At 50.2% G+C, this 14,201-nt stretch overlaps 1 protein-coding gene across 1 annotated transcript in view; it reads left to right on the plus strand.

Moving 5' to 3' along the window:
* Positions 1-7,493: 7,493 nt before the first annotated feature.
* The window catches only part of LOC127570412 (NFX1-type zinc finger-containing protein 1-like), a 28,627-nt gene continuing 21,919 nt past the window's right edge, over positions 7,494-14,201 (plus strand). Inside the window, exons 1-2 of the mRNA XM_052015970.1 lie at positions 7,494-8,157; positions 11,414-11,945. Of these exons, the coding sequence (XP_051871930.1) occupies positions 7,963-8,157; positions 11,414-11,945 (727 nt within the window). The 5' untranslated portion in view covers positions 7,494-7,962. The remainder of the gene's footprint in view (positions 8,158-11,413; positions 11,946-14,201) is intronic.

A 14,201-nucleotide genomic window follows, 5' to 3' on the forward strand; every position in this document is an offset into this window, starting at 1 on the left:
TTTTGTGTCGAGTGTTCTGGGGGCAGCCCGCAAGTGTCGCCACACTTCCGGCACCAACATAGCACGCCCACAACTTCCTAACCCGTACGTCTTTGGAATGTGGGGGGAAACCGGAGCACCCGGAGGAAACTCATGCAGACACGGGGAGAACGTACAAACTCCTTACAGACAGAGGCCGGAATTGAACCCGGGTCACTGGCGCTGTAATAGCGTTACACTAATCCCTACACTACCGTGCTGCCCTTTCAACGATTCACTTCTTGAACCAACCGGCACAACCCTAATCACTACCTCACTATATCAACACTATGACCATGTTGCACTACAATGGACTATGTTACATTTTGTTCTAATTGTGTTCATTCTTGTATAATTTTTGTTTCCCTTGTGAATGCTGCTTATCTGATGCTCTGTGCCTGTGATGCTGCTGCAATAATGTTTTTCATTGCACCTGTGCTCATATGGACTTGTGCATCTGACAATAAACTCGACTTTCTGTCATTTTTTAACTTCTGACTTTTTGTTTAACTGCCTCTTTAACATTGCTGCTGTATCAGCCTCCACCACCACCCCTGGCAGCCTGTTCCAGGCACCCACCACTCTGTGTGTAAAAAAAAAACTTTGCACATCCCCTTTAAACTTTGCCCCCCTCACCTTAAAGCTGTGTCCTCTAGTGTTTGACATTTCCACCCTGGGAAAACAACTCTGACTGTCTACCCTATCTCTGCCTCTCACCATTTTTTTCAACTCCTATCAGGTCGGGGGTCTGACCTTTAATCCTTGTGGGAATCCCACTCCTCACTTCCTGAGCACCTGCCTTTATCCCAGTATTTAAGAAAGGAGGGAGAGAAGAAAAATATGGACCAGGAAAATGAATAGAATCTACTATTAATGAAGTGGTAACGAGGCACTTGGAAAATAATTTTAAAAAAACAAACTACTGGAGGAACTGGAAAGCACGCAGAGGAGATTTACGAGGATGTTGCCAGGACTTGAGGGCCTGAGTTATAGGGAGAGCTTGGGGAGGCTAGGATCTTATTACTTGGAGCATAGGAGACTGAGGGGTGACCTTACAGAGGTGTATAAAATCACGAGGGGCATAAGTAAGGTGAATGCACTCAGTCTATTTCCCAGGGTTGGGGAATCAAGGACTAGAGGGCATGGGTTTAAGGTGAGAGGGGAGAGATTTAATAGGAACTTGAGGGGCAATTTTTTTACACAAAAGGTGGTATCCATGTGGAACGAGCTGCCAGGGGAAGTGGTTGAGGTTGGTACATCAACAACATTTAAAACACTATTGGACAGTGACATGGATAAGAAAGTTTTAGAAGGTTGTATAGGCATATGGAGGAATGTGGGATGGAGGGATATGCAGGAGGAAGGGGTTAGGTAGTGTGAGGGTGGTTTGATGGACGGCACAACATGGTGGGCTGAAGGGCCTGTTTTGTGCTGTATGGTTCTATGGTTAAGGTTATGGGCCAAACGCGGGCACATGGGACTAGCTAGTATGGGGCATCTTGGTCAGCATGGACCAGTTGGGCTGAAGGGCCTGTTTCCGTGCTGTATGATCCTATGGACTCAGCGGGTCAGGCAGCATCTGTGGAGGGAAATGGACGGTTGACGTTTTTGGTCTGGACTGATAGATGGTCAGTATAAAGAGGTGAGAGGAAGGAGTGCGGCGAGAACTGCCTTGCATCCACCTCTTTTACTGGCTATCTCCCCCTATCCATCAGTCCACATGAAGGGTCTTGATCCAAAGCATCGACTGTCCATCTCCCTCCACAGATGCTGCCTGACCCGCTGAGTTCCTCCAGCGGTTTGTTGCTCCAGCTTCCAGCGTCTGCAGTCTCTGGTGTCTCCACTTGGGAAATAATGACAGGATTTGGCAAAATCAATGTGGATTTATGAAAGGAATATGACGTGTGACGGATCTTTTAGAAGTTGTTGACAAGATATTTATTTATTAGTCACATGTACATCGAAACACCCAGTGAAATGGGTCTTTTTGCGTTACTGAGAATGTGCCGGTGGCAGCAGGATAGATCAGGGTGAATTGGTTGATCGGATGTATTCAGACTTTCTGAAGGTCTTGCTTTGACGAGTGCCACAAAGAGATTATAAAACAAAAATTTGAGCGTACAGTATTGGGAGTGATTAACCAACAGAGAGTAGGAATAAATGGGTAATTTTCAGGTTGGGGGACTGTGGTAAATGGGCTGCCAACGATTGGTGCTGGGGACCTGGCTGTTTATTCAATATCAGTGATAAGGGGATCAAGTGTACTATATCCAAGTCCGCCGATGATACAAAGCTGGACAGCGGCAGCGTGAGTTATGTAACTGGTTTATTGTTGTCACTTGTCTGAGGTACAGTGAAGAACTTGTCTCGCATACCGTTCGTACAGACCAATTCATTACACAATGCATTGAGGTAGTACAGGGTAAAACAATAACAGAATGCAGAATAAAGTGTTACAGTTACAGAGAAAGTGCAGTGCAGGCAGACAATAAGGTGTGAGGTAGATTGTGAGGTCAGGAGTCCATCTTGTCATAGTTGGGGACCATTCAATAGTCTTATAACAGCAGGATAGAAGCTGTCCTTGAGACTGGTGGTACGTGCTTTCAGGCTTTTGTATCTTCTGCCTGACAGGAGGGGAGAGAAGAGAGAATGTTCGGGGTACATGGGGTGGAGTCCCTCACCCCACTCCACCCAGAGGGAGTGATCATGGATTCATGGACCATTCAGAAATCTGTTGGCGGAGGGGAAGAAGCTGTCAATAAAGGAAAGGCAGAGTGCTTTTTTTTAAACGTGAGGATCTAAAACGTGTTGGTTTTCAGTGGGAGATGGGTGGCCTTGTATACAAACTAGAAAGGCAAATGCTATGATGTACACGTGGATTTGAGTCCAAGAGTGGAGACATCTTCCTCCAATATATAATGAGATTGCACCTGGAATATCGTGTTGGGTCCGCTACTTTTCACGTTATATGTTAATGATCTGGATGTTGGAATTGATGGCTTTGTGACCAAGTTTACAGACAATACAAAGATAGGTGGAGGGGCAGGTAATGTTGAGGAAGCAGGGAGTCTGCAAAAGGACTTGGACAGGTTGGGAGAATGGGCAAAGACGTGGCTGATGGAATACAGCGTAGGGAAGTGTACGGTCATGCACTTTGGTAGAAGGAATAAAGATGTAGACTATTTTCTAAACGGCGAGCGAATTCAGATATTGGAGGTACAAAGGGACTTGGGAGTCCTAGTGCAGGATTCCCTAAAGGTTAACTTGCAGGTTGAATTGGTGGTGAGGAAGGCAAATGCAACGTTAGCATTCATTTTGAGAGGACTAGAATATAAAAGCAAGGATGTAATGCTTAGGCTTTATAAAGCGTTGGTCAGTCCACATTTGGAGTATTGTGAGCAGTTTTGGGCCCCATATCTAAGGAAGGATGTGCTGGCATTGGAGACAGTCCAAAGAAGGTTTACAAGAATGATCCCAGGAATGAAAGGGTTAATGTATGAGGAGCGTTTGATGGCTCTGGGCCTGTACTCACTGGAGTTTAGAAGGATGAGGGGGGATCTCATTGAAAACTACCGAATATTGAAAGGCCTGGATAGACTGGACGTGGAGAGGATGTTTCCAGGAGTGGGAGAGTCTAGGACCAGAGGGCACAGCCTCAGAATAGAAGGGCGACCCTTTAGAATAAAGATGAGGAGGAATTTCTTCAGCCAGAGGGTGGTGAATCTGTGGAATTCATTGCCACAGATGGCTGTGGAGGCCAAGTCACTGGGTATATTTAAAGTGGAGGTTGATAGGTTCTTGATTAGTAAGGGTGTCAAAGGTTACAGGGAGAAGGCAGGAGAATGGGGTTGAGAGGGAAAAATAAATCAGCCATGATCAAATGGTGGAGCAGACCCAATGGGCCGAATGGCCTAATTCTGCTCCTATGTTTTATGGTTTTATGCATGGGGTTGGCTTTCCTCCCTAAGGAAGGATAAACCTGTGATAGAGAGTCCAGCAAAGATTAGTCAGATGAATTCCAGGGATGGCGAGGGCGGTATGTGGTTTGTCACAGGGGTTTAACATTGGTCATTGGTTTATTATTGTCATGTGTACTGAGATACAGTGAAAAGCTCTTGTTTCCGTGTCTTCCAGTCAGATCATTCCATATGTATGTATATTGAAGTGCTACAGAAGGAAAAATAAAACAAACTATAGAATAAAGTGTTACAGTTACAGAGAAAATGCAGTGCAGGCAGACAATAAGGTGCAAGGGCCACAATGAGGTAGATTGTGAGGCCAAGAGTTCATCTTTATTGTACAAGAGGTCTGTTCAATAGTCTTATAGCAGCGGGATAGAAGCTGTCCCTGAGCCTGGTAGTACGTGCTTTCAGGCTTTTGTATCTTCTTTCTGATGGGAGGGGGGAGAAGAGAGAATGTCTGGGGTGGGTGGGGTCTTTAGATTATGTTGGCTGCTTTACCGAGGCAGTGGGAAGTGTAGACGGTCCGTGGAGGGAAGGCTGGTTTCTGTGGTGTGCTGAGCTGTGTCCACAACTCTCTGCAGTTTTTTGTGGTCCCGGGCAGACCAGTTGCCACGAAACAAAACTGCTCACAAATGATGCACCTGCGCATCATGTCAGACATCTCCCACCCTATCACTGGAAGAGTGTGCTTCCAACATCGGCCTCATCAGTGACTGCAGAACCTACTCCTGCTCCTGACCTTGGGCGCTGTCTGTGTAGAGTTTGCACGTTCTCCCTGCGACCGTGTGGGTTTCCCCCGGGTGCTCCAGTTCCCTCCCACATCCCAACGACGTGCGGGTTGGTAGACTAATTGACTGCCGTAAGTTGCCTCAAGTGTGTGGGTAAGTGGTAGATTCTGGGGGGTGTTGATGGGAACGTGGGGAGAATAAAATGGGATTAGTGTGAATGGAAGTTTGATGGTTAGCATGGTTTTGTTGGGCCGAATGGCCTGGTTCTGTGCTGTATCTCTCTGACTCTATGGCAGTGAATGAGATTAATAGTAAATGGTTGGGCCCTGGAGAGTGAGGAACAGGAATCTAGGAGTACGAGTGGACAGGAGACACCAGAGACATGGGAAAGCTGCTGGGGGAACTCAGTGGGTACAAGTCCATGATTCCCTGAGTGGGTCACAGGTAGGCAGGGTGGTGAAGGAGTTTGGCACACTGGCCTTCATCTGTCAGGGCACTGAGTACAGGAGTCAGGACATTACGTTGCAGTTGTACAAGCCGTTGGTGAGGACGCACCTGGAGTCTTGTGTTAGTTTTGGTCACCCTGTTACAGGAAAGATGTCATTAAACTGGAAAGAGTGTAGAGGAAATTTACAAGAATGTTGCCAGGACATGAGGGCCTGAGTTATAGGGAGAGGTTAGACAGGCTGGGACTTATTCCCTGGAGTGTAGGAGAATGAGGGGTGATCTTATAGAGGTGTATAAAATCATGAAGGGCATAGACAGGGTGAATGCGCACAGTCCGTTTCCCAGGGTTGGGGAAGCAAGAACTAGAGGGCAAGAACTAGATTTAATAGGAATCTGAGGGGCAACTTTTTCACCCAGAGGGTGGTCAGTATGTGGAACGAGCTGCTGGAGGAAGTGGTTGAGGCAGGTACAATAAAACTGGTAAATTGGTTTATTATTGTCACATGTACCGAGGAACAGTGAAAAACTTTGTTTTGCATGCCGTCCATACAGATCATTTCATTCGTTACAAATCAATTACAGATCAAATTGTCTCATCTCATCTCATCAGTGCATTGAGGTAGTACAAGGGAAAACAATAACAGAATGCAGAATAAAGTGTTACAGTTACAGAGAAAGAGCAGTGCAGGCAGACAATAAGGCGCAATGCACACAAAATGCTGTAGGAACAATAACACTTAAAAGATATATGGACAGGTACACAGATAGGAAAGGTTTAGAGGGATATGGGCCAAATGCGGGCAAATGGGACTGGCTTAGATGGGAATCTTGGTCGGCATGGACCAGTTGGGCCGTAGGGCCTGTCTCAAGTTCAGGTTCAAGTTATATTTTATTGTCATTCACCTATATGCTGTAAACACACGGAGGAACGAAACGTTGTTTCCCCCCGACTCTCACAACAGAGGACGTACATAGAACAGAGGACATGCAATGAACGCAGACAGAAAAATCGTGTATGTACAAATAGTGCAAAAAAACGGTATGTACAAAATTAGAACACAGAACATAGAACACTACAGCACAGTACAGGCCCTTCGGCCCACCATGCTGTGCCAACCTTGTAACCTACTCTAAGATCAATCTAATCCTTCCCTCCCACAGACCCCTCCATTTTCCCATCATCCATGTGCCTATCGAAGAGTCGCTTAAATGTTCCTAATGTATCTGCCTCTACCAGCACCCCTGACAGTGCGTTCCACGCGTTCCAAAATTAGTGCAGGGTTAGTGCAAAACCAAGTTGGATGAAGAAAATACAGAATTCAGTGTGTTGCAATACACTGAGAGAACAGTATAAACATCTTCAGCAGAAGCAGCCAAAGTTCTTATACGCCGTTGTGCAAACCAGGGCTTTTGACGCGGCATTTGTCTGAGACTGCCTCCAGGTATTCAGGAGCCTGACAGCCTGGGGGGAAAATCTGTTGTACAGTCTAATAGTTCTGGCCTGGATGCTCCGGTACCGCTTGCCAGACAACAGTGGGACAAATAGGTCGTGGGAGGGTTGAGAGGGGTCATCTATGATTCTGCAGTGCTGTACGACCGTATTAATAGAATGACAGCCTGTAACTGAACTGAGGTTTCAATGGTTGTGTCTTCCAGAGTTACGTTGCCCCTCGCTCACAATTGGCAGCAGGAAGCGGGGGCACCCAGACCTTTACGAGAATGGCTTTGGGCACCCCTCGAGCAAGAGTCAGCGCGGATCTGGATACCCCGGACGACATTCCCGGTTTTCGCCGAGGCTCCAGCCTCTCCTGGAATCGCTGGAAGACGCTCTGCGCGAGCGGGCGCCGGTCTGGCAGCTGCTGCTGGAGCGCGGGGACGAGCTGGAGCGAGCCCTGGGCGGGGTGGAGCTGAGCCAGCCGGACATCCTCTGCCTGATCCGAGCCGTGGGGCAGGCGGCGGGCGAGGCGCCTGGGGAGGGGGAGCTCCGAGCCCTCCTCCAGCCCGTGCTCCGCTCCCCCTTCCTGGCGCGGGACCTGCTCTGGTTCGTGGCCGGGATCGGGCAGGGCGACGGGGAGGCGGTGGAGGAGGCCATCACCCTCCTGCGGCACCTGACCCAGGCCGCCCCTGAGGCCGTTCGGCCCCTCCTCCATGTACCAGCCGACCTGTTGCGCGCCAGGCTCCGGCGGCTCCGCAGCCAGGGCTTCCAGCTCCCTTGGCCCACCCAGAAACACCTGTCGGACCTAGGCCGGGCGGTGGATGCGGCCTTCCCCGGAGACCGGGGCCCAGAGGCCCCCTTCAGCGAGGAGCGCCCCAGGGACATCCAGGCCCTCTCCATCTTCCCCACTCCCGAGGAGCTGCTGGGCTGCCCGGACCCCTGGGTGCTGCCTAACACTGTGGAAGGGCCATACGCCAGCGGCCAGGCCTACCTGGATGCCCAGTTCCGCCTGCTACGGGAAGACTTTGTTGGGCCGCTCAGGGAGCGGCTGGCGGCCTGCCTGTCCTGCGAGGCCTCGGGCAAGCCGAAGGCTTACCGGGACGTCAGGGTCCTCCACCCGGACTGCCAGTGGGAAGGAGTCACGTACAAGGCCTGGTTCGGCCCCGGTGGCTCCCGCCGAGGCGCCCGCCTGGCTCCCAGGCAGCTGGTGAAGGGCTCCCTGGTCTGCCTCTTCGCCTCCGACTGTGAGCAGATCTTCCCCGCCACCGTGGCCAAGGGTGACACCCAGCTGCTGGCCCGGGGCTACCTGTGGCTGCGGTTCGCCGCCGGGCACCAGGAACTCTCCCGCCATCTCTACCGGCACTCGTTCTCCATGGTGGAGTCACCAGCATTCTTCGAGGCCTACTCCCACGTCCTTCGGGGGCTGCAGGAGATGGACGCCAAGCGCATCCCCTTCCAGAGATATGTGGTGATGTGCAAGGGCCGTGTCCGCCCCCCACAATATCTCCCCCCACACAGCACCTACCTGGACATGCGGCCTCTACTCAAGACGGGCAGCAGAGCCAAGGTAATTGGTCTATTACTCTCGCGTGTACTGAGATACAGTGAAAAAACTTTCATCTGCATGCCACCCAGACAGATCATCCCGTACACAAGTACAAGAGGAATGCAGAATAAAGTGTTACCGATACAGAGTGCGGTACAGGCAGACAATTAGTTGCAAGGCCACAATGAGGTAGATTGTGAGGTCAAGAGTCCATCTTATCGTACTAGAGAACCATTCAATAATCTTATAACAGCGGGTTAGAAGCTGTCCTTGAGCCTAGTGGGTGGTACGTGCTTTCAGGCTTTTGTATCTTCTGCCCGATGGGAGGGGGGAGAAGAGAGAATGTCTGGGGTGGGTGGGGTCTTTGATTATGCTGGCTGCTTTACTGAAGCAGCGGGTAGTGTAGACAGTCCATGGAGGGGAAGCTTTTTCCCGGGGTGACAATGGCTAACACGAGGAGACATAATTTTAAGGTGATTGGAGGAAGGTATAAGGGGGATGTCAGAGAGTGGTGGGTGCGTGGAACGCACTGACGGCAGAGGTTGTGGGGGCATTTAAGAGACTCTTAGACACATGAATGATAGAAAAATAAGGGGCTATGTGGGAGGGAAGGGTTAGATAGATCTTAGAGCAGGATAAAATGTCGGCACAACATCGTGGGCCAAAGGGGCTGTGCTGTAGTGTTCTATGGTTTCTGTGATGTGCTGAGCTGTGTCCACAACTCTCTGCAGTTTCTTGCGGTCTTGAGCAGAGAGCGTTGGCCGGTTTGCTTATTCCATAGATAAATATATCGAGGTAAAACAAAAGGAAAACAATAACATCATGCAGAATATAGTGTTACAGTTCAAAGTCAAAAGAAGTCAAAGTCGAGTTTATTGTCATGTACACAAGTCCATGTGTGCACAGGTACAATGAAAAACTTACTTGCAGCAGCATCACAGGCACAGAGCATCAGATAAGCAGCATTCACAAGAAAAACAATTTAAACATAAATTGTGCACATTTTTTACAAGAAAGAACACAATCAGAACAAAAGATAAAGTCCATTTTAGTGTAAAGTGATCAAAGTGGTCACAGTGTTACTGTACTGAGGCAGTGATTAGGGTTGTGCTGGTCGGTTCAAGAACCGAATGGTTGAAGGGAAGTCGCTGTTCCTGAACCTGGTGGTGTGGGGACTTCAGGCTTACATCTGTATTGAATGGTGGGGCAGGCTTGAGGGGCTGGCTGGCCTGCTCCTGCCTCACCATTTTCCTACATTCCTCTCCTGGAGAATCCTGCCGTCCCAGGTATCTGCCTGGTGAACAGCACCTGGCTATAGAGTCCCCCCCAGACCCAGGGCTGGTACTGGGCGTTGGGACCTCTGGTTAATAAAACAGTACAGCCCAGGAACAGAGCCTTTGGCCAATGACGTCTGTGCCAAGCACGATGCCAAGTTGAACTAAATCCCTTCTGCCTGCACGTGATCCCTATCCCTCCATCCCCTGCACGTGTCTGTCTGACAGCCTCTAAATGCCACCATCGTATCTGCCTCCACCCCCACCCCTGGCAGCCCGTTCCAGGCCCCCACCGCCCTCTGTGTAAAAACAAAAAGCATCTCCTTTAAGCTTTCCGCTCTCACCTTAAATGTACGCCCTCTAGTTTTGACATTTCTACCCTGGGGAAAACTTCCTGACATAATAAAATTATGCCTCTCATAATTTTATAAACCTCTATCAGGTCTCCCCTCAGCCTCTGACGCTCCAGAGAAGACAATGGAGGCTTGTCCAACCTCTCCCTGTACCTCATACCATCTAATCCAGGCAACATCTAATCCAGTTCAACCCAGATAAGTGTGAAGTGGTTCATTTTGGTAGGTCAAATATGTTGGCGGAATATAGTATTAATGGTAAGACTCTTGGCAGTGTGGAGGATCAGAGGGATCTTGAGGTCCGAGTCCATAGGACACTCAAAGCGGCTGCGCAGGTTGACTCTGTGGTTAAGAAGGCATATGGTGTCTTGTCCTTCATCAATCGGGGAATTGAATTTAGGAGCCGTGAGGTATTGTTGCAGCTATATAGGTCCCTGGTCAGACCCCACTTGGAGTACTGTGCTCAGTTCTGGTCGCCTCACTCCAGGAAAGATGTGGAAGCCATAGAGAGGGTGCAGAGGAGATTTACAAGGATGCTGCCTGGAATGCGGAGCATGCCTTATGAAAGCAGGTTGAGGGAACTTGGCCTTTTCTCCTTGGGGAGATGGAGGTTGAGAGGGGACCTGATAGAGGTGTATACGATGATGAGAGGTATTGATAGGGTAGATAGTCAGAGGCTTTTCCCCAGGGCTGAATTGATGGCCACAAGAGGACATAGGTTTAAGGTGCTGGGGAGTAGATATAGAGGAGATGTCAGGGGTAAGTTTTTACTCAGAGAGTGGTGAGTGTGTGGAATGGGCTGCCAGCAACGGTGGTGGAGGCGGATACGATAGGATCTTTTAAGAGACTGTTGGATAGGTACATGGAGCTGAGTAAAATAGAGGGCTATGGGTAAGCCTAGTAATTTCTAAGGTAGGGACATGTTCAGCACAGCTTTGTGGGCTGAAGGGCCTGAATTGTGCTGTAATTGTTCTATGTTCTAACATCCCCGTAAACCTCTTCTCATGGAGTCATTCAGCACCAAAACAGGCCCTTTGGCCCAACTGGTCCATGCTGACCCAAGATTCCCATCCAAGCTAGTCCAATTTGCCCACATTTGGCCCATATCCCTCTAAACCTTTCCTATCCATGTTCCTGTCCAAGTGTCTTTTAAATGTTGTTGTACTCACCTCAACCACTTCCTCTAGCAGCTTGTTCCATATACTGACCACTCTCTGGGTGAAAAAGTTGCCCCTCAGGTTCCTATTAAATCTCTCCCCTCTCACCTTAAACCCGTGCCCTCTAGTTCTTGATTCCTCAACCCTGGGAAACAGACTGAGTGTATTCACCCTATCTATGCCCCTCATGATTTTATGCACCTCCATAAGATCATCCCTCATTCTCCTATGCTCCAATGAAAAACCTGCTCAACCTTTTCCATAACTCAGTCCCTCGAGTCCAGGCAACATCCTCGTAAATCTCCTCTGCTCTCTTTCCAGCTTAACGGCCTCTTTCCTACAGCAGGGTGACCAGAATTGAGCAAGTGCAGCCTCACCAAGGTCTCGTACAGGTGATGGGTCTTCTGCACCCTCTCCAAAGCCTCCACATCCTTCATGTGACGGGGCGACCAGAAGTTTCTGTGGACAACTTTCTTCCCCTTTTTTCTCCTAGACGTCAGATGGTCCGGAGGAGGAAATGGGGCCGACGCAGGAGCAGGGAATGGAGTGGGAGTGTGCCGAGGTGTCAGAGGAGCGCGACTGCCCTGTTGCAGATCGCCCTGAGGCTGAAGACTCGGAACCTCCGGTGGAGGTGGAAGGGCGTCCAGCGGACGAGACGGGTCACCCTGCCGCGCGGACTGACGGGCCTGAGGAAGGGGAGAAGGTCCCCAGAGCAGGTCACCCTGGGCCGGCGGAAGAGTTTATCAGCATCACGGAGCCCTCGGTGGAGGAGGGAGGCAGCCGGGCAGACGGAGCCCAGTGCCTCCAGCAGACAGGAATGGAGACCACCCTTCCCGTCCAGCATGCCAGGGCCCTCCCAGGGCAGGTGGGAAGTCCATCTCCAGAGAACAAGTACTTGGTCAACCCCTTCCAACAAGACCTGCACTCCCTACGATGGCTGAGGCACTTTGACAGGTCACAGCTCAAGGCTCTTCAGAAGGCCCTGACCCGGGAGTTCGCCATAATTCAGGGTCCGCCCGGCACAGGTGTGTGGGCGCGGTGGAGATGCAGAGTTGAGGCAGGGCTTGCTGTTCATCAAGAAGCCGATTTGCAAGTTGTACTCAGGGCGAGGGGCTGGGGTCAGTCGGTGGGTGTTACGCATCCCAGGAGGACTTGACTGCACTTGGAGTGTTGTGTGCAGTTCTGGTCGCCCCATTACAGGAGGGATGTGGAGGCTTTGGAGAGGGTGCAGAAGAGGTTCACCAGGGTGCTGCCTGGATTAGAGGGCATGAGCTATAAGGAGAAGTTGGACAAACTTGGGTTGTTTTGTCTGGAGCGCGGAGGCTGACGGGAGACCTGATAGAGGTTTATAAGATTATGAGAGGCATAGACAGCCAAAATCTTTCTCCCATGGTAGAAATGTCAAATATTAGAGGGCGTGCATTTAAGGTGAGGGGGGTAAGTTCAAAGGAGATGTGCGGGGCAAGTTTTTTTACACAGAGAGCGGTGGGTGCCTGGAACGGGCTGCCAGGGGTGGGGGTGGACGCAGATACGGGAGAGGTGTTTAAGAGGGTGACGGACAGACAGATGGAACGGAGGAATATGTGTCATGTACAAACAGAGGGGATTAGTCTAATTCGTCATCGTGTTCGGCACAGACATGGTGGGCCGAAGGGCCTGTTCCTGTGCTATTCTGTATTCTGTGAAACCATAAATTAGAACCGTTCAGTCTCTTCCACAATTCAAGGCCGACTATCGACCACATTCCCCTCTCTCCTGCCTTTTCTGTTTAGAAATCTATCTCCTTAAATATATGCAGCAACATGACATCCACGGTCCTTTATGGTGGAGAATGGCCTCTGACAGAGGGACTTCCTCCTCATCTCAGTCCTGCTTTGCCCTGTAACCTGAGGCCGTGGCCTCTGGTTGTAGACCTCCCTCCTCTCCCTCCCCCAACCCAGGGAAACACCCTCCCTGCACTCTCCTGTTGAGCCCTGTCAGAACCTTCAAGACCTCTCGTTCTACTGAATTCTGGTGAACACTGGCAGAGTTGCCCCAGCATCCCAGGAATCAGTCCACACTGACCAGGGGCCATCCGGCTGAATTGATCCCACTCTCCAGCACTTCAAATGCTGATCTAGACACATCTAAACATTGTCAGCGACTCTGCTTCCACACCACTCTCAGTCAGTGCGTTCCAGGTACTCACCGCTCTCTGGGTGAAAAATGCCCCCCTCAAGATCTCCTCTAAATCTCTTCCCCCTTCCTCTTAATCTACGTCCTCTGGGTTTTATCCACCTCTGACATGGGGAAAAGTTTCCCACAGTCTACGCTACTTATAATCTTAGACACCTCAATCATGTTCCCTCTTAACCTTCTCCGCTCCAGGGAGAACGCACCCAGTCTCTCCTCATAACTGAACCGCTCCGTCCCAGGCAACACCCCAGTGAATCCCCTCTGCACCCTCTCCAGGGACATCACGTCCTTCCTATAGTGTGGTGACCAGACCGGTACACAGAGCTCCAGCCGAGGTCTGACCAAGTTGGAGCATAACCTTCCTGCTCTTGTCGTCTGTGCCCGGACTAATGAAGGCCAGTGTCCCGTACACCACAACCACGTTACCCACTTACAATGCCACTTTCGAGGATCAATGGGCTTGTACTGCTGGAGCCTGGGAGAGGGGGCAGCTTCCGCTGAGCCATGGCCGGTACTCAGATACTGAAACACCTACTGGGGGACTGTCCTGGCCCTGTGGAAGGGTGTGGCTCACCTGGTCTGTTGTAGGTGGTGCTGGGGGGACACGCGGGGTGTGCATTGGTGATTCAGGGATGTCTGACCAGGGTGTGAAGTTACCCTTGTAGTATAAAGGAGGAGGAGGTGTGGACTACCAGTGACATCTACCAGGGAGACAGGGTGGTGAAGAACACTGGCCTTCATCAGTCAGGGCACTGAGTATTGGTATTGGTTTATTATTGTCACTTGTACCTAGGTACAGTGAAAAACTTGTCTTGCAGATCAATTCATTACATGGTGCAGTTACACTGAATTAGTGCAGAGTGCATTGAGGTAGTACAGGTAAAAACAATAACAGTACAGAGTAAAGTGTCACAGCTACAGAGAAAGTGCATTGCAGGTAGACAATAAGATTGTGAGGTCAAGAATCCATCTTATTGTATAAGGGAACCGTTCAATAGTCTTATCACAGTGGGGAAGAAGCTGTCCTTGAGCCTGGTGGTACATGCCCTCAGGCTCCTGTATCTTCTACCTGATGGGAGAGGAGAGAAGAGAGAATGTCCTGGGTG

Source organism: Pristis pectinata, chromosome 5 (genome assembly GCF_009764475.1).
Source record: "Pristis pectinata isolate sPriPec2 chromosome 5, sPriPec2.1.pri, whole genome shotgun sequence".
Taxonomy (NCBI): domain Eukaryota; kingdom Metazoa; phylum Chordata; class Chondrichthyes; order Rhinopristiformes; family Pristidae; genus Pristis; species Pristis pectinata.